General features: G+C 35.7%; 1 protein-coding gene across 1 annotated transcript in view; it reads right to left on the reverse strand.

The window, feature by feature from the left end:
- Positions 1 to 23760, reverse strand: part of RXFP2 (relaxin family peptide receptor 2) — an 85504-nt gene that overhangs the window by 56948 nt on the left and 4796 nt on the right. Inside the window, exons 3-4 of the mRNA XM_027877598.1 lie at positions 6623 to 6769; positions 4399 to 4476 (exon numbers count right to left, since the gene is read on the reverse strand). Coding sequence (XP_027733399.1) covers positions 4399 to 4476; positions 6623 to 6769 — 225 coding nt within the window. The remainder of the gene's footprint in view (positions 1 to 4398; positions 4477 to 6622; positions 6770 to 23760) is intronic.

The following is a 23760-nucleotide window of genomic DNA, read 5'->3' on the forward strand; positions in this document are numbered from 1 at the left end:
CAGCCCCTTGAGTCTGGATCCCCTGGAAAGAAACCCCAGGGTGCTACACCAACTCACACACCCCCGCAATGTCAAGTGTTGGAATAGAAACCCAAGACTGAGAGCAGAGGAGGGTCCCTGGCTCTGTAACGCTATCTTATTCCACTGTATAAATAGATAACCTAAGTAGTGCTACTGGCTTACTTTGACTTGTTCAGCGAAAAATATTTAATCTCTAGGTCACCATCATTAGTAAATATTCAGGGGCTACCTTATCTTAGCTTACCTTCAACTTACTGTCAGTAGAAAGTGATTGGAAACAGTTGGTTCAAGGCTGATAGCTAAACTACTACCACCTGGTATCAATATGATTTATTAAGCTCCTGCTCTATATCAAGCCTGAGAGGGATAGTGGATATAGAACTGACAGTAATACCAGGAAGATCTGGGTTCAAGTCTCCCTTCTGACATCTGAGTGTGTGTGACCAGGTAAGTTACTTACCTCTCATTGCTCTAGGCAAGTATAAGCCTATAAATTATAAAGAAGGTGCCATTTTGTGTTGGTAGAACCTGTTTCCTCACCACAGAGTTCTCTATAACATCAGTTCTCAAATTACAATCTGAGTTTCCCTGGGGATTCCCAAGACTTTCAGGTCATGAGGTCAAAACTATTTTTACAATAACACTAAGACCTTTTGACTTTTAAAATGGTAAATATCAATATCTATCTATAAATATATACATATATTCCAATAAATGAAAGCTCTTTGGAGGGCTCTCAATAATTTAAAGAGTGTAAAGGGGTCCTGAGACCAAAAAAGCTTGAGAACTATTGCCTAGAGCAGTTAAATCACAGGTCCAGAGCCTATACCAATGTGGTAAATATTAGGGATACAAAGACAAAAATAAAACAAATTTTATTAATTAAAAACCAATTTTATTAATAAAACCAATTTTATTAATAAAACCAATTTTATTAATAAAAACTAATTTTATTTATTAAAATTTAAAAGAGCAAATTCCCTGCCCTCAAGGAATTTACATTCTATAGGGTGTGGACACTTTGCAGCAAAGGTTATAACAATGATAAATGAGATAATGTATAAATTGCTTTGTAAACCTTAAATCTTTAAATAACTGCTAGCTATTATTATTATTAACAACTCACATTTGTCCTGTGCTTTAGGTTTTCCCGAGCAGATCTCCTATAACAAGCCAGCGTACGTGTCTCTGACACAAAAACTATGAAGTTAGCCATGTGTCCAGTTCTGGGCTTGACCCTTGCTCCTGGGGGAGCAATTGGTGAAATATTCTTGGCCTTTTGGTATTGTATTACCCAAGTTACTGAAACTAACCACTTATTCAAGGGAAAAATAGGATGGGGGTGGTAAGAGATTCAGAGGGAGATGACCCTAGAATCATATGAGAAAGATCCATATGGAAATCTATATCTATATATAATTGAAGCCATATGTCTATATACATATATATGTCTATATGTCTGTGTCTATATAATATATACGTTGTGTGTATGTATTTATTGTATATTAATTTCTAAATGCTCTTTCTTGTATGATTATATATATGTATATCTAAAACCTGTGCCCCTGACTGGGAATAGGTTTCAGGATCCCTGCTGCCAGGGCCTTTGACCTGGATGTAGAAGTCGGTTGGGTGACTGAGGCTAAAGGTTCTGATGCCAAGGACAAGCCATCAGCTCATGTCCAGAGTCAGGTTGCCCCTGGGCACATAGACATACTAGAAGAAGGGTGGAATGGAGGTGGGGGAATGCAGGTTTTTTCTTCTGGACACAGCTGTGGAAGGCTACTTTTTAGATGAGGAGGACTGTTCATATTCAAAGACAAGGCCCTTTAAGGCATGGAGGTTTCAAACTCAACGGACAAGACTCGCTGAGTAACTTTGAGCTGTCTTGGATAAAGGTCTCATTCATTAGGGGGAACATTAGCAAAGCAGCAACTTTCTAAGGCCTGATCTGCTAGACCTAGGCTCACGTAGCTGAGGGTAAATCAGATAACCATTAAAATTGTCACTTGCCTAACCCTTGTTGAGATAGGGGTTAGACTAACTGGCCTCTAAGGTCTCTTATGGCTCTGAGATTACGTGATCCTAACATTAAATATGAATGTCCTGTCTTCTGGCATTTAGGAAGGTTTAGCTTTACCAGTTGTGTATTTTGCCTAGTTCTGGGCCATCAACAGGACCTGTGCTGGTATGCTCATCTCCCCTTAGGTCTTTGTGGTGTCTCAGGCCAATGTATGACATCCCTTCGATTGGACTATAAGCTTATTGAGGATAGAGGGATGTGTTTCTCCTTTGGCACACAATATCGGATAGAAGGATTGTGCCACTAGTAGGCAGTTTAAAGTACCTGCAGAAATAGATGCTTACTAACTGTTAAGTGACAAATTGGCTAGACATGGTGGGCATACACCTGTAAATCACTGTAAGCGGGGAGGATGAAGATAGTGGAAGCTTGAGCTCAGAACTTTTGAGGTACAAGACCCTAAATCAGTAAGGTCTCCTTACTAAGTTCAGCACCAACATGGGAGTGGGGGACCACCAGACTGCTGTCTAAGGAGGAGGGAAGCAGCCCATATTGGAAATGGAGTAGGTCAAAGATTCCCTGCTAGTCAATTCTGAGATAGAGAAAATGAGTCTCGAAAAAAAAGAAAAGAAAAGAAAAGAAAAGTGACTGATGGATGAACTACCAGAGTTAAAAGCTCTTCGATTTCATATTTCTGGGCATAACAAATGGTCTCCTAGACCCAATAAACATATGAAGGCTACAAACTGATTCAGTCTCTCTGGCAGTAAAGTTTTGTATATTGTCAAAATGAACCCAAATCAAAGTATCCCTACTAGTGGGAACTACCCTATGTTTCAGGACGACTTGGCTTAGAATTGTCCTGTAGAAGCATACAGGCTGTGTAACTCTGAGTAAGTAACAATTTCTCCAAACCTTGGTTTCTTCATCTATAAAATAGGGATAATAATAGATACAATCTTAGAGGGCTGTTGTGAGGATCAAAGAAGAGAATGTATTGAGGGCTTTTTGTAAATAGTAAAGTGTTATGTCAATATGAGTTCTTGTTAGCAAGAAAAACATTTCAAAGTATCTTTCAAAACCTCACTTTGCTTTTAGTGTCGTGTCAAATGTTATACACTGAAGAATTTAAAGATAAGTCTCTGGATAAGCAAATATGACCATATTGAATTCAATAAACATTTAAATGCCTTCTATGTACTAGATGCTATGCTAAGTCATGTGGATAAAAAGACAAAAACATCATCATCATTATTATTATTATTAGCCTTGAAGGAGGTTACACTCTATTGATATTCTATATTCATGGCTGATGAAGATTTAAACTTGACTAGATGTCATTATTGATCAAAATAAATGCTACCTTTCCCATTTTGCTTAAAATATGTCCAGTAATGTAATTTTAATTGAATAAGTATTCTTTTAGGCGTTAGCAACTTTTCATTTGAAAAAAAAAAGGGTTCTGTTTGGGGGAAAGATCACAGCAATAGAAGCAATTGTCTTAACTCCCTACCCTACAGCATGGTGGATAAGCATGTGACACTGCCATGTTTTTCCTTCCTTCTCCCCTCCCCCCTCTCTCCCTCCCTCCTTTTTCCTTTCATTAATGAGTATTGGAGTTGAATAGACCAGATTACACCTTGTCAGCTTGAAAGGTTAAGAATACCCTTTAACAGTCCCCTACCGACTGGAATGAGAGCATCAGGAATTGAGTTCTGTATGAGCCACCTCTGAGGATCACCCTGCCCAGGAGTGACTAGCCCAGGAATGTGAGCTACAAATAAAGGAGTACATTCTTCTATCAGCTGTGCCACACAGGAGTGAACTAGACGGGGGAAATGTTGACTAACAATCACTTTAAGTTTGAGTCCCTTCTTCTTGGGGACCAAGGAGTAAGTACATAGAGGGGAGAGTGTTCTCCTGGTTTGGAAGGTTATTGAGCTTCAGGACCTGCTATTCTTTCTCAGTAAATAATCTTTTGTAAAATTAAAAATACAGACACACATTAAAGTTCTCAATGTTTCTATAAAGAATGATATCTGTACTCCCTACAGTGCTTAGTTAATACCCTACTTTTTCTTCCTGATAGCCTGTTAATACACAAGAATAACCACAGTGGGATGACACATTCATCTTTTTTCTCTCATCTTTTTCCTGTCTCGTGAGGAAAAAAAAAAAGAACGTGTTGATTTATGAAAATCTCACCCCTCCCCACCCCCCAGGCAAATCCATTTGTGGGAAAAAACTGACCAAGCTGTAAAATCCCAATCCCCAGATATATTTCTATGCACCCCACAAATCATTGTCTTGGTTATAATGTTGCATCTCTGAACCTTTCAACCAATTCCACTTACAGCATTCCTGTGATAATTCCATATTATTAGGATTTCCATGAACTGTGTCAAAGATACTGGCCCATCCACTATTGTCTCCTATAAAAGAGTAATGAAACCTTGTATCAATTTTCTAGTAGAACTGATATCCAATTATAAAACAGAAAGTATGAAAATTACATTAAAACTGCTAATGAAGTAAGTTAAATGATTGTACACTTTAATTAAAAGAATTTTATTTTTAACAATCAGGTAAAGAGGATTTAGGAGCTAGGAAAACATTAAGTGGGCTAATTGTTACTATCTATATTTCAAAAATATGCAGATATGTCCTACAAGTCACTTAATCTCTGTTTGCCTCGGCTTCTTCAACTGTAATGTTGTTGTTAAGTTGTTTCAGCCATTTCTGATTCTTCATGACCGTATTTGGACTTTTCTTGGCAAGGATAGTGGAGTGGTTTGCCATTTCCTTCTCCATCTCATTTTACAGATGAGGAAACTGAGGTGAATAGGGTTAAGTGACTTGCCAGTCACACAGCTGGTAAGTATCTGAGTTCAAATTTGAACTCGGAAAGATGAGTTTTCCTGACTCCAGGCCTGGCACTCTGTCCACTGTGCCACCTAGCTTGTCCTGTTTGCCTAGTTTCTTTAACTGCAAAGGGAGTATCATAACACTTTTCCCACAGAGTTGTTGAGAGGATCAAGGGAGATAACTGTAAAGTGTTTAGCATAGGACCTGGCGTATAGTAGGTGATATACAAATGCTAATTATCTTCCCTTTCCACTGGAGTCCAATGGGCCTAGAAAAGGACAGTAAGCATATCTATTGTCCAAAGGTTGACACAGCTATGTTCTAGAAGGTTCAATCCCTGAAGCCAAGGCTTAGTGGCTTTTTTATGATTCATTTTAGTCAAAGCAACTCAACAAGACTTGTTTACTAAGGCATAGCAGAGTTATGATTTGTGTCAGTAGAAGAAATGCCTTTATGGATACAAACATATATTCTTAAGGTAGTGCAATATATGTAAACTTGTCAATGTATATCATATGTAGCAATCATAGATAAATATAGGTAGCCATTTGCAACATGTCCTTTATTACCAAATCTTTACAGTAAGCAATTTTATTGTTCAATCTTAAACTTGAGAATTGTTTTCCTCTCTCCCCCTCCCCTGCCCTACCCTCATTAAATTATAGTCTAGGAAAGCAAGAACTTTCATATGAAACTGAAAATACAGCGGAAACACCCAAACTATATGTTTCAGCTTCCTGTAACTCAGTTTTATCAGACATGTTTTCCCCCAGTAATACCTATGAGAACAGCCAATAAAAATTTGTAAAGTTGACATTTTATAAATTAAACAACAAAGCTGATCTAATATTAATTAATTTTCTGAACTAATTGGTGGTAAAAACTCCATGCCTAATATGTCAGGACACTGGATAGAATGAATGAATAGCTAGCATCTGAATAAATTAATGACTTAGTCAATTTAAAAAGCATTTATTAAGTGCTTACTATATCCCAAGTACTGTGTTAAGTGTAGGGATATAAATTAAAAAAGCAAGACATCCCCTTTTCTCAAGAAGCTTACTTTCTAATAGGGAAAGACAACACGTATAGTGGTATGCTAGCCAAGGTTGGGATAACAACCCATACATAATGTCCTTGAACATCACTTCTTAGTATAATACATTTGTTATTGTTGTTGATTAGTCATGTCTATCTTATCTTGACCTCATTTGGGGTTTGATACTGGAGTGGTTTGCCATTTCCTTCTCCAGCTCATTTTACAGATGAGGAAACTGAGCAAACAGGGTTAACAGTGACTTGCCCAGGGTCACAAAGCAAGGAAGTATCTGAGGCCAGATTTGAATTTGGGTCCTCGTAACTCCAGGGCTGGCACTATCTACTGCTCCACCTAGTTGCCTAATCATAAGAATAGATATTTTAAAATAAAAAACATATAACATATCACAATAATATACATACATAATACATATAAAATTTATACATAATTATACCTCTACTTCCTGCAAGCTGGATACATAAAGACAGTTTTTCATAATCAATCAATTAAGGGGTTACTGTTTTAAAATAGAGTTCTCATTTTACAAAGAGATTCCCTATATGATACCTAGTACAATCCTTCTTGCTCATTTAATATATAATTCAGTTCACTCGTGGCTTTTCAATAGCACCTCAAGTAAAGTATACCTATATTGTTTAGTGACAGATACTCACCACAGTTTTCTTCATCAGCCCCATTTCCACAGTCATTCACACCATCACAATGAAAAGCCCGAGGTAAGCATTTTGTAAGATTTCCACAGGGAAAAAATCCCTTTTGGCACAAAGGGCTAACTGAGCTGCCTTCAGTCAGTGTGAATTCTGTAGATAGGGTAAAAAAGACAAATTGTAGACTAAATTATAGAATAGAGACACATATGGCTTAGGAAAACAAGGACTCTCAGTTCTAGAGTGTGAGTGAAGACACTTAACATTGCATTTAGGAAAAAAACACATTACAAAGGGGATTCAGACCACTGACAAGGCCACAGGAGAAAGGAAAAGCATAATCTGGAATGTTGAAGGAGGTCTGGTCCCTGTACGTCAAGAAAGACGTCAAGCTCTCTAGTGAATTAGCTAGAAAAGGTTCCAAGCACTAGAAGGATTGAATGGATGGATGTCTTTGTGAGAACAGACAAAAACTAGGACTCCATTCTGTTTATAAAATTATTAAGGATATGAATAGGGTAACCATAGATTTGTTTACCCAACCACAGAGTTCTAAGACTAGGGTGGAAAATTTCAAGTTTGAGAAAAATAGTTTCAGGGTGAATAAAAGAAAGTATTGTTTTACCCAGTAGATTATAAACTTATAGAAGTCACTGTTTTAAGAAGCAGTTCAATTAAAAAAATCAAGATAGTTTCAAAAAGGAGATGAAGTAACAGATCTATAGATAAAGAGGTATTACAATAACAGTAGTTACTTCATGGGGTTATTCCAGGTCTCAAACAAGACAATACAATAAAATACTTTGCCAAGTATGCTTGATGTCAGGGTGAACAATCAAGCTCTTATACAAAGCATTCCTTGGGTGACTTACATGGATCAGCCCTTATGTTATAAAGGTGAAGTCCTCTATGGATGTATGTGGTGGGGAGAACATTTCTCTCCCTTTCCACCACTGAAGGTATGTAGTTTAAATGCTGCCTTAGTGAGGCAGCCAGGTTTGAGGGGTATGTTTATAGGTATTATGGCTGTTTTAATAAGCTTTTTGAGATAACTGACTTATTTAAAAAAGATGAAAAGTCTTTATTACTGTTGCAGCTGGGAGGAAGGTCTAATATGTGCTTAGTGTTTCCAGGCCATCAGAGGTATCAGGGACAGGGTTTTGTCCTTGTGACTTGGGAGAGTGGTGGTTAAACTTGCCCAATCAAAAAGAAGAGAAATGTCTCCCATATTTTCAACACAGTTGTACCTAACTTTCATTTAAAAAGGGTAGACAGACTATCTAATAAGAAAGAAATAGAAAGTAAATGGAAAACCCAATACAATGTGGAAAAGACTGACATTCCCTGGGATTTGTTCATGCCCAGCATATGACCTGGTACTGATCTGGTACAACATCCAGTGAGATAACATATATAAATTGCTTTTCAAGCCTTAAAGAGCTATGTAAATGCTAGCTATTATTATTGTTATTTAAAGAAATAACAAGGAGAACATTAGTATTTATTATCATAAATAAAATTAAGCCATCCAAGTAATTAATTTTCCAGTGGGATAGCCAGGCAGCTGCAGATGGAGAGAGGGAAGGGAATAATTATTCATTATGTACCTAATGCTATGTGCCAGATACTGTGCTAAATTCTTTACAAATATCAACTTATTTGGTCCTCGCAACAACCCTGGGATATAGGTGCCATTATGATCCCCATTTTATAGTTGAGGAAGCTGAGACAGACAGAAGTTAAATGACTTGCACAGGGCCACATAGCTAGTAAGTGTATGAGATTGGATTTGAACTTAGGTCTTCCTTACTCTAGGGGAAGCTAGGTGGTCTAGTGGATAGAGTGCTGGTCCTGGAGTCAGGAAGACTCATCTTCCTGAGTTCAGATCTGGCCTCAGGCACCTACTGTCTGGGTGACCCTGGGCAAGTCACTTAACCCTGTTCTCCTTGGTTTCCTCATCTGCAAAATGAGTTGGAGAAGGAAATGGCGAACCACTCCAGTAGCTTTGCCAAGAAAACCCCAAATGGGATCATAGAGAGTTGGATACAACAAACAACTGAACAAAGACAACTTCCTGACTCCAGGATCAGTGCTCTATCCACTGAGCTTTTGAGTGATCTATCATAGGTTAATTAATAATAGCAACATCACTGGCATTTATATGGTACTTTAAGCACTTGTTTTACATACACAGTCACAATTTTGAGATATTGAATCTGAGACTAGGTATTATGAATATTTTGAAACAAAGACATTTCATTTCTTTCAATGAACATAATCTACAGGGTGCTATATAGACAAATTACTTATCTATGTATTCTGTGTATTTCATGCTACCAGACACCTACAGGAATAAAAAGAGGACCCTAGGAAGGAACCCTTCTTTCCTAACTTACTTTTCTTTTTTATTGATTTTTTTTTATTTTTAGTTTTCAACATTCACTTCCATAAGATTTTGAGTTCAAAATTTTCTCCCCCTCTCTTCCTTCCTCCCTCCCCAAAATGGTGTGCAATCTGATATAAGATCTACATATACATTCCTATTAAACATATTTTCACATTAGTCACATTGTAAAGAAGAATTAGAACCAATAGGAGTAACCACAAGAGAGAAGAAATGAAACACAAGAGAAGAAAAAAAAAGAGCAAATAATATGCTTCCATCTGCATTTAGACTCCATAGTTCTTTCTTTGGATGTGGATAGCATTTTCCTGCATGAGACCTTTGGAAATGTCTTAGATCCTTGCATTGCTGAGAAAAACTAAATCTATCAAAGTTGGTCATCTCACAATGTGACTGTTACTGTGTACAACATTCTCCTGGTTCTGCTCACTTCACTTGGCATCAGTCCATACAAGTCTTTCCAGGTTTTTCTGATGTCCACTTGCTCATTATTTCTTATAGCACAATAGTATACCATTACATTTATATATCACAACTTGTTCAGCTATTTTGCAATTGATGGGCATTCTCTCAATTTTCAATTCTTTGCCACCACAAAAAGAGCTGCTATGAATATTTTTGTATCTGTGGGTCCTTTCCCCATTTTTAGGATCTCTTTGGGATACAATCCTAGAAATTGTATTGCTGGGTCAAAGCGTATGCATATTTTCATAGCCCTTTGGGTATAGTTCCAAACTGCTCTCCAAAATGGTTGGATCAGTTCACAACCCTACCAACAATGCATTAGTCTTCCAATTTTCCCCACATCTTCTCCAACATTTATCATTTTCCTATTTTGCCATGACTAGCTTACTTTTCTAATGCTGACATTCTCATCCCAGTAATGAAACCCATTTGGGGTTTCTATCCTTCTTTAGCTACTATATACAGCTGATTAATTTGTGTACTCCCATTATCAAATGGATTTTTATCAAGCATCCCTTCTAACCTAGGCCCTGAGTGAGAGCTAACATCTCTTTGTGGAAAGTACATCTTACTGTTTACTCTCTGCACCATCTGCAGATGTCAAGAAAAGCAGTTTTTATTGAAACTTGACGACTGATAAAAGTGGTAGGTCTATGGAGGAAAAATGAGAACAATGATCCTAATAGATTTTGCTATAATCCATACCTGATTATTGCCAAACACATTGCTGAGGGGAGATTTTTACATTCAAAAGTCTATCAGTGACATTTGGGTTTCTGTCCTACAATTGTTCTGCTATTCTATACACATTTGCTCAAAGTGATTTTTCCAAGTATTTGACTGATGATAAACTGAAAGCAGCTAGGCTTCTGTCCCAGCGCCCTACATGTTTCCCATCCACATCTGCCTTAGACTATTGAGAATGAACAGATGAGAAGAACCTAGAGATTGTAGTTTTAAGAATAAGTAGATTATTTATTGCCTGGGAAGTAAGAGGTGATCTTTTTTTCCTACACAGGTTACATAGGTCTCCCTTTATAGTATGATTTGAGAGGACAAGACAGGGTCCCTTACAAATCCAATATTATTCTTTCTTGCCTATTATAGTTTTTGAAATTTTGGAGAGAATCTCTGAGATCCTTTCAATTCTAAAGTTTTATGAGTCTATAAAAGGATCTCACTTACTCCAATACTCCATCACTATGGGTACTCATTCCAATAAATGAGATTGTCCTCTCCTCCTTGCTACGTCAATATATGATAGGAATGATCTTAATTTTTTTTAATTAACAAGTATTTGTTTTCACTTTCTCCCTCCCTCCCTGAATGAGAAAGGGAAATAAAATGTTTATATCAAATGTGTACAATCAAAGAAAACAAATTCCTGCATTGACCATGTTCAGACATGTATGTCATATCCTGTTCTGCATTTTTAATCCATCACTTGTCTGTCAAAAGGTGGATAGCATGCTTTATCATTAGTTCTCTGGAACTGCAATTTGTTACTGGATTGATCTTTCAGTTGGAAAGCTTGAAAATTATATAATGGCACCTTGGTTCATTCTGTTGAAAATGTGTAGAGAGGATCTGTGCATTAATAAACTCAGCTGGTCTAATCAACAACAATGGTGGAAATAAGGGGTAAAGTAGAAGGAGAAGCAAAGCAGAGGTTGGAAACAGGAAAGCTGAGAAGGAAGGAGAAGAAACAATAGGAAGGCAGGTGGCAGTAAAGGCTATATTGGATGAAAAGTAAACTCCAGGAAGTGAGAAGTAGGTGAGGCAGCAGAGACCAAGGTAAAGGCTGACAATAGAAAAGGCCAGTCAGAGTAGAGAGAAGGTCAGAGTTAAAAGTATGTGGGAGGGACTTACCGAGGTACAGCCAAGATGATGAAGTAGAGAAAGTTCTCAGTTGAGTCCTCCCAATATTCCCCTTTAAATAACTTTAAAATAATGCCTCAAATTGAATTCCAGAATGGCATAGTCAACAAAAGGTCAGAGTGAGACATTCTTTTAACCCAAGATAGTGTAGGAGGTTGGAAATAGATACTTGTGATATGGAGGTGGAGGCTGGCTCAGAGCCCATGTAGATGAACCTCCAGTGGTGGGACTAGGTGGTGGTGACAGAGGCAGCAGCAGTTTCAGGAGCTGTGGTGTGGAGGGTGGAGGCTGGCCTAGAGCAGTATCACTTTTGATTCCAAGAGATCAAGGACTCCGAGGAGCAGTATCGGTTGCAGTCCCAAATGAATAGGTTAAGGACCAGACTGCAGACCAGGAGAGGAGTGATTCTACCTTTCTCCAGATCACATCATCTAAGAAGTACCAAAAAATTTCAACCCTCCAGAAGTAGCTCTGAAAACAGCAGTATAAAACAGCCCACTCCCTATGCCCAGAACAGAGCCCAACATTAACATAAAGTTCCAAATCAAGAAATAGGATGGAAAAATGATTAAACAAAAGAAAAAGAACCTGACTATAAAAAGTTGCTATGGTGACAGGGAAGATCAAGACACAAACTCAGAAGACAATGAAGTCAAAATAGCTACAAGCAAAGCCTCAAAGCATCTAAAATTCTTAAAGGAAAAGTTTAAAGAATTACAGGAGGAAATAGACAGTAAAACTATACTGGTAGGAGACCTTAACTTTCCCCATTTAGGGCTAGATAAATCTAACCATAAAATAAATTAGAAATACATCAAGGAGATGAGTGGGATTTTAGAAAAGTTACATATGACTTCTGGAGAAAACTGAATGGGAATAGAAAGGAGTACACCTTTTCCCCAGCTGTATATGGCGCCTTAAAAAAATTGACCATGTACTAGGGCATGAGAACCTCACAACCAAATTCAGAAAAGCAGAAATATTAAATGAATTCTCTTCAGACCACAATGCAATAAAATTACATTTAATAAAGGTCCATGGAAGCACAGGACAAAAGTTAATTAGAAACACAATCCAATCCTAAAGAATATGTGGGTCAAAGAACAAATTATAGAAACAATCAATAACCTCATTAAAGAAAATGACAACAGGAGGCGCAGTGGATAGAGCACTGGCCCTGAAGTCAGGAGGACCCAAGTTCAAATCTGACCTCTGACCAAACATTTGACACTTACTAGCTGTGTGACCCTGGGCAAGTCACTTAACCCCAATTGCCTTAAAAAAAATAAAAGAAAATGACAACAATGAGACAACATTCCAAAATTTGTGGGATGCAGTCAAGAAGTATTTAGGAGAAAATTTATATTTTTAATGTGTACATCATTAAAAGAGAAAGAGCAGATCAATGAATTGAGTGTACAACTAATAAAACTAGAAAAGGATCAAATTGAAAGTCCCTCATTAAACACTGAAATGGAAACCCTGAAAATCAGAAAATAGATAAAAAAATTCAGAAAAAGTATTTGATAAAATACAACACCCATTTGATCCTATTAAAAACATTAGAAATCATAGGAATCAATGGAGACTTTCTTAAAATGATAAGTAATGTTTATCTAAAACCAAGAGTAAGCATTATATATAATAAATATATATAAAGTAATAAGACATGAAAAAGAAATTGAAGGAATAAAAATAGGCAATGAGGAAACAAAACTATCACTCTTTGCAGATGATATAATGGCATACTTAGAAAAACCCTAGAGAGCCAACTAAAAAACTGGTTGAGAAAATTAACAACTTTAGCAAAATTCCAAGATAAAATAAACCCACGTAGGTCATCGGTATTTCTATATACTATCAACAAAACCAGCAGCAAGAGATTAAAAGAAAAATTTCATAACTGCAGACAATATAAAATACTTGCAAGTCTACTTGCCAAGACAAACCCAGGGATTATATAAAAATAGTTACAAAACACTTTTCACACAGATAAAGACAGTTCTAACAATTGAAGAAATATTGATTGCTAATGAATAAGCTAAGCCAATAAAATAAAAAATGACAATTCTACCCGAATTAATTTACTTATTCGCTGTCATATTAATCAAGCTACCAAGGAATTATTTTATAGAGCTAGAAAAAATAGTAACAAAATTTATCTGGAAAAACAAAAGGTCAAGAATATCAAGGGTCAATGAAAATAAATGTTAAGGAAGATGGTATAGTGGTTCCAGGTTTCAAAATATATTACAAAGCAATCATCAAAACAATATGGTACTGGCTAAGAAACAGACTGGTGGATTGGTAGAATAGATTAGGTACAAAATACACAGTAATAAATAACCATGGTAATCTAGTGTTTGATAAACCCAAAATAAAAGCTTTTGGGGTAAGAACTCACCATTTCACAAAAATTGCTGGGAAAACTGAAAAGCAACATCTTGCACCACATACCAAGATGAGGTCAGAATTGATAAACAATTTAGACATGAAGGGTCATAGTACAAGTAAATTATGGGAGCATGGAAAAATGAAACTCTCAGATCTCTGGATGAGGGAAGAATTTGACCAAATAAGAGATAGAGAGGATTACAGGAAAATAGATATTTTTATAGCCAAAATAGATAATTTTTATGACATGAAATGAAAAAGCTTTTGCACAAACAAAATTAATGCAGCCAAATTACAAAGAAAATGGGAAACTGGGAAAAATTTTATAGCATCTTTTTCCTATCAAAGTCTCATTTCTCGAATGTATAGGGAACTGAGACAAATTTATAAAAATAAAAATCATTACCAAATTGATAAATGATCAAAGAATGTGAAGAGATGGTTTTCAGAAGAAGAAATCAAACTTAATAATAGTCACATGAAAAAATACTTGAAATCACTACTGATCAGAAAAATTCAAATTAAAACAACTCTGAGATACCTCCTCGCATTTATCAAATGGGTTAACATGACACAAAAGGAAAATGACAAATCCTGGAGGGGATGTGGAAAAATTGGGACACTAATTCACTGTTGGTGGAGTTGTGAACTAGCCCAACCTTTTTGGATAACAATTTGGAACTATGGCTATAAAACTGTGTATACCCTTTGACCCAGCAATATCATTACTAGGTCTATTCCAAAGAGATCATAGAAAAGGGAAAAGGACTTATTTGTACACAAACATTTATATCAGCTTTTTTTGTAGTGGCAAAGAATTAGAAATGGAGGGAATGCACATCTGTAGATGAGTGACTGAACAAGTTGTGGTATGTGTTTGTGATGGAATACTATTGTTCTATAAGAAATAATGAGGGAAACGGGTTCAGAAAAACCTGGGAAACTTATATGAACTTATGCAAAGTAGAGTGAGTAGAACCAGGGGAATATTGTACATAGTAACAGCAATATTGTAAGAATGATCAACTGTGAAAGACATAGCTACTCTGATAAAGACAATGATCCAAAGGACCCATGATTAAAAAAAAAAAAATTCTCCTCCAGAGAAAAAACTGATGAACTCTGAATGCAAATTGAAGCATACTTTAAAAAAAAAACTTATTTTTATTGTTCTATATTTTATGTGTTTTCTTTTCCATCATGGCTAGATACAGAAATATATTTAGCATGACCTCACATGTATAATCAAAATCAAAGCACTTGCCTTCTCAAGGAGGGGGGAGGGTTGGGAAAGAGGAAGAGACTTTGGAACTCAAATTTTAGAAACTGATAAAATTTCTTTTACATGTAATTGAGAACTATTTAATGAAATTAAAAAGAAAAATATTTTTAAAATGTTTACTTGTAATTGGCAAATATTTAAATAAATAAAAATATTTTTAAAGTACGTAGGAGATAAAAATAGCAGAGAATTAAAGTTGGAGGTAATTTTTGTCAGAGAGATAGCAGGGGACTTCAGAGAGGGAGGATGTCAGTGCAGGTGGTAGGTTTGAGAGGGGAAAGCCAAGAGACCGGGGTGGGCGGTAGGGGTTGGTGGTGGTGGTGGTGGTGGTGGTAAGAGGGATGATAGCTATGATTATATTTGCAACCAAGATGGGTTGGGAAGGTAGGCAAGAGGGGTTTGGGAAGGTTTACAATTGAACAGCAGAGGGGGATAGGAAGCCATTTGAATAAGAAGTAAATGGTTAAATGACTGGCAGGAACCTTAGGTAACTATTAGAGATAAATGAAGCTTCAACTAGAAGACTAGTTGGGAAGAGGTAAGCATAAGAGGAAAGAAGAGCAATGGTAAAGACATGAGTTAGATATATTGTAAACTTGGTGGATCACAACTGTTTTATAGACTTCAGCTAGCATTAAAGTTTTTTCCCCACAGCTTAAAATACTAAAAATGCATAGTTATGTGAGTATTAAATTAATTATAGTACTTATAATCAGTTCTAAAAAATCCAAAGTGTGATCATGGGCAAGTCACTTAGCTTCTACTTGCCTGTATTACCTTAACTGTAAAATGGTGATAATATTAGCACCTACCTCCCAGGGTTGTTGTAAGGATCAAATTAGATAATATTTGTAAAGTGCTTTGCATAGTGCTTGGCACATAGGGGGTGCTACATAAATGTTAGCTGTATTATTATTATTAATGTATTCGACTACACTGATCCTTATCACAGGCTGAAACAGGGATAATTATTGTTCTGCCTGCCTGCCCAGAGGAAAGTGCTTCTAAGCCTTAAAGTTCTATAGAAATATGAATCTTCATCATTATTATAATCATTGTCATCATCATCATCATTACACACAGTCTTTTCCTGTATATTTATTGATTCCGAATAGATGCAGTAACACAAAGCATGGAGAAGTCGAGAGGACAGAGAAGGAAGACCTGGGCTCAAATCCAAATTCTCTCTCCAACATATACTACTTGTATGACTCTGGGCAAGTTACTTCACCTGTCTCTGTGCTCCAGGCATCTCTCTCTCTTCTTTCTCTTTCTTTCTTTCTCTCTCTCTCTTTCTCTCTCTTTCTCTCTCTCCCTTTCCCTCTCTTTCCCTGCCTCTCTTTCCCTGCCTCTCTTTCCCTGCCTCTCTTTCCCTCCCTCTCTTTCTCTCTCTCCCTTCCCCCCTCCCTTCCCCCTTCCCTTCCCCCCTCCCTTCCCCCCTCCCTCATATGCATATATGGAATTTATTGCATGATATATCAGAAAGGTAAAAACAAATACTATGTGAAGTTTGAGGGGAAAGGTGATTACAACGAAGCATTAGGAGAGGTTAAATATATTTGAACTTGGCTTTTACGAGTGAGTACATAACCATCTTTCTAGGACTCTAGGTTGTAGAGAAGGTGTTGACCTGCATTGGTGGAGAGAGTTTGCTCCCACAAGATTTTCCTCTGCCAATGAAATCATAGCTCTAGTCTCTACTCCTCTTCTCAGATCACTATTTTAATGATGTTCCAGGGAATGTCTTTGAGCTTCTTTAGTTACACATTTACAGGACAAATAGACCTAGTCATTCTTGAGTCTCTCCTGTGTATGAACTCAGAATCCTGTGTTTTTCCTTCTACATCTGGCCAATAGTTAGACTACAGCTTTGGATTAATCCTTTTATAACCTGCACTACACTTTTCAAGCCACGATGCCTTTGATTGGAAAAAAACATGGAGCAACTAAATGCTCTGACCAACCCATTTCAGAGAAAGTGAAATTCAATTTTACCTGCAAACCTCAAGGCTGATGTTAGCCCTTGGCTACGTTTTCTTACAAACTTGCTGCTCCTTTTTCTCATTGCTAGCATTTGGATTAATTTACTCCTTGTCACATATCAAATGAGCAAACTGACTTGTGTGATGTTTATACTTTGGGAACAATGTGAAATATTTTCAGATAACATGAGTAAAGACAACACATGCTTGGTGACTTTACAACTTAGATTCTAGCTATCCTAATATTGGACTCCTGACAATTAGCTGCAGCACACAAAACCCTCACTGAGACGCGAAGGCAGGCTTTTTAGCAGTCAATAGTGCTGGTTTATTTCCTTCCATTCGCTTAGCTCCCAGCATAATTGATTTTTCTCAGCTCCTAGAAGCATGGCAGTAAGTGTGTGAAATTAAAATATAGTGGGGACATCTTGTCCCCTGCCATAGCGAGCATTGATGTTGACAGTTTCAGTCAAAACTGAGTCCTGCATAAGCCATTAGGGGGCAGTCAAATACTACTGCCTTTGAAACAGGCTCAGGCCCTGCTACAGTTTCCTGGCTCCAGTTTCCAGAGGTTGACAAATTACTTGGATCAGTAGCAATGATCTCAAGCCACATTATTCTTTTAAATACCATCGATTTGCAGTTTTCAAGTGACTTTTTGAGCAAGCAATACAGAACTTAGATTACTGGTTGTGGATACTTTCCCCATATTTATTCTAAAATTTTTAAAATGGGAATTTCATTAAGCAAAATTAGGAATAAGTGATTCCCTGCCATCACTAAACAGTTCTTTTTAAGAGAAACACTGATCCATTTGGCTTAAATAAGGTGTTTCTTTGACAATTAATATTATAAACTTCAAACAGCTAATTCTTAGGTCCTTGAGTACCCATGGGTATTTTGCAAGGTAAATCAATCAATCAAACCTTTTCCAACCACTATTTGTGCTACATAGACCAGGTCTTTGATCCTGAGGCTGACATACAAATATTATATGCACAAATTCTGACATTTTCTTCTAAAGAAAAGCAAGTTGAAGTGTCTTGCTTAAACCCTTACCTTCCCCTATTCCTTTTTGGTGTGGTTTGTAAAGCATTTTCAATGGATGGTAAATCAAATGATATTTATGTTTGTGATATTTTTGTAAAATCAATTAAATTTATCATTTCAAATCTGAGGCCATACCATAGTGATCTTATTAACAAATAGTCAAATGCATATGTATAAAACTTATATGTATATATTATACATGTGTTAAATACATACAGATACAATGTTTCCTTAAAACTATAGATTTTCTTTATGAAAGAGCCTGTGAACCTATGTAGAGGCTCTTAAATATAAAACTCTCCAGTCTTAAAGAGTCATCCAAAATTGAATGGCGGTAAGGACAAAAACTTTTTGCTATGGGAGATTATATCAGAGGAATAGACTCCTTCCCTACAAATTTCTTGTTGTATAATTCCATAGATGAGTTGATATATTTTTTCTGCTTAGCTAACCCTTATTTGAATACAAAATAGAATTATGTTAAAATTTAATTTAGTTGGGACAAAATAAAGGAATTACATTTTGAAAGTTCCTAAAATAATTCTTTAGGAGTATTTTATTTTTAAGACTAGATCTTTTCTTAATTTGTTTCCCTTAAAATGATTTTGTTTGAAACTTATTTCTCAGAAAGACTTTTCCTCACCCTGTACATCCTAAATTTGTTCTCTAGAAGCTAGTTTGTCAGAGGGGTCTAATTAATATAGTATATTAAAATCTACACATTCAAATAAATTAACTAGCAATCCTAAGCTTTTATGCCTTCAGATGAACAAGTAATTTATTTACAAAACTGTAACCTTCACATTATAAAAAAGAAGTCTCTTTCCATTTTTTTGTGTATGAAATAGACTGATTACTGAAAGCTTGTTTCTTTCTTTGCCTCATAATGAAATGCTAGTGCTTTTGAAAGTTACATAGTTTTATTTGTTTAAATGAAAAATAAAATTTTTCACAAACTAAAAAATGAAATTATTCAAATTAATGTGAGTTTGTATATTTTAAAATAACCCTATTGATACTGAAAAATATACTCTAATATTTGGTGGTGGATTTTGTAGCTTGGAGTTGTTGAACAATGAAAAATACCAAACAAATATTAAAGAAGTTTATATCCTTGTCATTGAACAAGGTCTAATTTTATGAAACATACTAAGTCTTAAGTTATTAAACTGTCATACAATATTTCAGAAAGCGTATATTAAAAAGAATAAAAAGTGACTTTTCAAAATAGTTGCTTCATTCTGTACTACTGTAAAAATGTTTCATCTTCAGTTTTGACAACCTTCAATGATAATTTTTGATGGAAGATCTGTTGCATCTAGAAAAAACCCTAGGACAAAACAAATAGCAACTAATGGTAATAACAGTGCAAACTTATTGTCTGCTAAATACAGATTGCTAGAAGCCATTACAAATACTTACATATATACGCATATACATCTGTAAAATAGAATTAAATAGTAGGAATGTTATTTTCTTTCAGAAATTCAAGCTTCTGGAATTCTAGTCATTAAAACTTAAGTGAGTAAGAAAGCACAAGTCTTACCTTTGACATCTAACAAGATGACCAAATGGAGCAGAAATAACATTGCAGTTGATTGTAAGTTGCAGAGATGGATAGCAGTTGAATACCAGCAATAGGGTAAACCAATGGAGTTATTATACTTATGCTCCTTATATCTCAGAAAGCCGCTCTGATGTAGTAAACTCCAGGGCTGCCTGCTATGTCTCTGAGCATGCTCATAGCTAGAAATTCACTGGCACCAAGGGAGATGGTCTCTTGTCACCTAACAACTTTCTATCATATTTTAAATTGCAATAGTTTTATTTGACGTCTGTTGGCAGGACTACATCCAGAGGTAACAAAAGATTTTGACATGGTTTGATGAGGAAGACTTTTCTTCATTATTATAATCATCATTATCATCATTATTGTTGTTATTAGCAGTAGTAGTATTAGTCATAGTAGTAAAAAGAACTAAATTTCCCCCAATTGTTATCATGATTACAGTTTCCAGAATATATAACATTATTTACTTTAGTTGGAATCTTCAGGCCTTTGGTAACATTGCATATTGAAGTTCTTAAACACAAAATATTTGTCAATTTGGCTCGGATGCATTTCAAATGTTTTTTTGAGGGAGCTCTGAGCTCTCAGAGGAGAGAAATGTATAGTCTCCCAGTCCTGTGATTGCGGTACCAGCATTACTTGGGATCGGCTACACCCTTCCTGACTTTGAAACACAGATCACTTCATTCTTGCTTCCCAGCTACACCCACTAAGCCTACACAATATGAGTTGTATGTAAGTTTTCCAACTCAGGAGCAGCACAAACTACCATGCTGCTTGGAATAAAAATAGAAATATAGAAAAGGACCTTCCGTTTCTAGGTCAACTCCAATACTCTTCAGAAGCCATCTTCTCATGCTTTTTGCACAATGCAAAGTCTTTCAAAATCACTGTGTCACAGATAGTTACGTTATTGAACAACATCTAATCTTAATGCTTCCTAAATTCTGCATTCAGACATAACATCAGCACCCATACACAAACACACACACACACACACACATCTTTAAAGAAACTGATTTTTGCAGGGGGTATTTACCTTATAGGTGGTTTTTTTTTTTTTTGATCTTTCAAAAGGGATTCACTATCCACATCCTTTTAATGATAACATGCCAAAGAAATTTAAATTTTTTGTAGATCATGATATTCTCTTCACTTCTTTTTGCCTCACTTTTCTCATCTGTAAATGAGAAGGGTTGGATGATGTGATCTCTAAGGCTCCTTTCAGCTCTGAAGTTCTATTCTTAAGAGACTGAGGAGAGCACACTTAGCAAGACTTTCCTGGAAGAGGACTTTGCTGAACTTTTAGGTTATTTAGTAATATTTTTCATCCTAGTTTCAGAAAACCTCTATGTAGCATATGGCCCTGGTTTGATTAGAGGATTTTGTTACTGAGAGATACTCATCAAGACAAGTTCTTCATATTTTCCTCTCCTGTATGTTATTAGTGACCATGTCACAGCAATGTTATATAGAAAATAATCCTCTGATGGATTGGCTACCATCACACAAGAGGACTGGAATTTTCATTGCTCTTTCTTCCAGTTTTGCTGTCACTCTTATAAGGACCTAAAGAAAATTTGAAACAGCAGAGATTTTATTTATGATATAATGTAGCTAGGTTTTTTTCCCCTTTAAAAATGAGCTAAACACCCCCCTAATACCTTCCAGATGCATTTAAATGTACTTGAATCTGACTTTCTAAGCAAAAGGAAGGCAGGAGGGAAGAAAGAAATTTTTAAAAAATCAACTAATTCAGAATTTTGCCATATATTTAAAAAATTTTTCCTTTAATAACTGTAGCATAATTTTAGACAAAAAATTACATTGCCCCACCTCCAACTCTCTAGCGAGTTTTCTTCACATCTTTGTGATCTAGATATTAAAGGAACTAAATTGTTATTTTGTCCAAATGACGAGTAATGCTTACTGGCACTGAAATATTTGTGCATGAACTTTTAAACATAAATAAATACAATATATTTACTATTTGAATGTGTTTGAAATTTAAATGCATTTCCTATGCAAAAATCTCTTTAGTGAGAAGAGAAATGTCAAAATTTCAGAGCTTAGTTTAGGTTTCTTTTGGAAACCATTAACAATTAGACATTCATGCACATTGCTAGAAAAAAAGTCATAGTATATTTTCCCATTTCTATTAGTCTTTTCAGCATCATATATTCACATAGCCTTTGAAATCTTAAAGCATATAATCATAAGCATTTCTTATCCTGATACTTTTAACAAATTAACACTTTCTTTTTTGTTAAATAGAATCATAAATGGAATTGCTGAGCAAAGCACTGTGTGTACACAGAAATGTGTATATGTTAGAGAAAGAGGGAGTGGGGGGGGAAGAGAGACAGAGACAAAGAGATAGAGAGAGAGAGGAAAAGAAAATGAGAGAAAAAGAAATAAGGGGGGAGAGGCAGAGGGGAAGAGAGATTGGGAAGAGAGAAAAGGGGGAGAGGGAAGAAGAGAGAGAGGCAGAGGAAAAAAAGAGACAGAGAGAGAGAGAGACTATTCACTTCTTTACTATGAGAATAGCAAGTGAAACTAGGTATAGGCCAACATATCACATTGTATTCCAAAATAAAGTCAAAATGATTTAGACATAAAGAATGACATCATAAGCAAACTAGGGGAACATAGAATATCTTACCTGTCAAATCTATGGCTAAAGGAAGAATTTATGACCAAACAAGAGATAGAGAGCAGTATGGGACATAAAATGGATAATTTTAATTACATTAAATTCAAAGTTTTGCACTAACAAAAGCAATGCAGCCAAGATCAGAAGGAAAGCAGGAAATTTTGGGGGAAAAATTTTATAGCAAATTTCTTTCATAAAGGCCTCATTTCTTAAATGTATAGAGAACAGAGTCAAATTTTAAAAATAAGAGTCATTCCCAAATTGATAAATGGTCAAAGAATGTGAAGAGACCATTTTTAGAAGAACAAATCAAAGCCATCTATAGTCATAAGAAAAAATGCTCTGATTAGAGAATAAGAGAAATGTAAATTAAAACAATTCTGAGATACCTCTTCATACCTATCAGGTGTGTTAATGTTACAAAAAAGGAAAATGATGAATGCTGGAGGGAATGTGGAAAAATTGGGACTTGCATTCACTATTGATGGAGTTGTGAACTAGTTCAACCTTTCTGGAGAACAATTTGGAACTATGCCCCAAAGGCTATAAAACTGCGCATACCTTTTGACCCAGCAATACCACTACTAAGTCTATATCCCAAAGAGATCAAAGAAAATGAAAAAAAGGACCTATATGTACAAAAATATTTGTAACAGCTCCATTTGTAGTGGCAAAGAATTAGAAATTGAGGGGATACCCATCAATTGGAGAATAGTCAAACAAGGTATGATATATGATTGTGATGGAATGCTATTGTACTATAAGAAATGAGCAGGATGGTTTCAGAAGAACTTGTGAAGACTCATATGAACTCATGTGAAGTGAGCAGAATGAGGAAAACAGTGTACGCAGTAACAGCAACATTGTATGATGATCAACTGTGAATGAGTTAGTTATTCTCAGCAATACAATAATCTAAGACAATTCCAATGGACTTATGATGAAAATTGCTATCCTTCTGAGAAAGCACTGGTAGTCTGAATGTACATCAAAACATATTTTTAAAACCTTTTTCTCTTTCTTTTTTCAACTTTTCTTTTATAACATGGCTAATATAGAAATGTTTTGTATGACTGCACATGCATAATCTATATCAAATTTCTTGTCTCCTCAGGTAGGAGGGAGGGAGAGAATTTGGAACTCAAAATTTAAAAAAATGTTAGATTGTTGTTGCATGTAATTGAGAAAAAATAAAATAAAAAAAGAAACAACAAATGAAAAGTTTTCTCTCAGGTATGACTTCAAGGTACTTTGCTGTACTGTAGAGAGTTAGATTAGAATTGGATAAATTGATTCACTATTGGCTTTTAATCTTAAATCAAGACCAATGGATTTCATTTCAATAAGCCTGTAGCAATTTACTAGTGCATATCAGGCTTTAAACAATTACCATATCCTTTGTAACTCATAACGAGGAATTCTTGCTAATATAATGAAATATGTAATAAAATATAATGATGATATAA

Source organism: Vombatus ursinus, unplaced genomic scaffold, assembly GCF_900497805.2.
Source record: "Vombatus ursinus unplaced genomic scaffold, bare-nosed wombat genome assembly UNPS02014813.1, whole genome shotgun sequence".
Lineage (NCBI taxonomy): Eukaryota > Metazoa > Chordata > Mammalia > Diprotodontia > Vombatidae > Vombatus > Vombatus ursinus.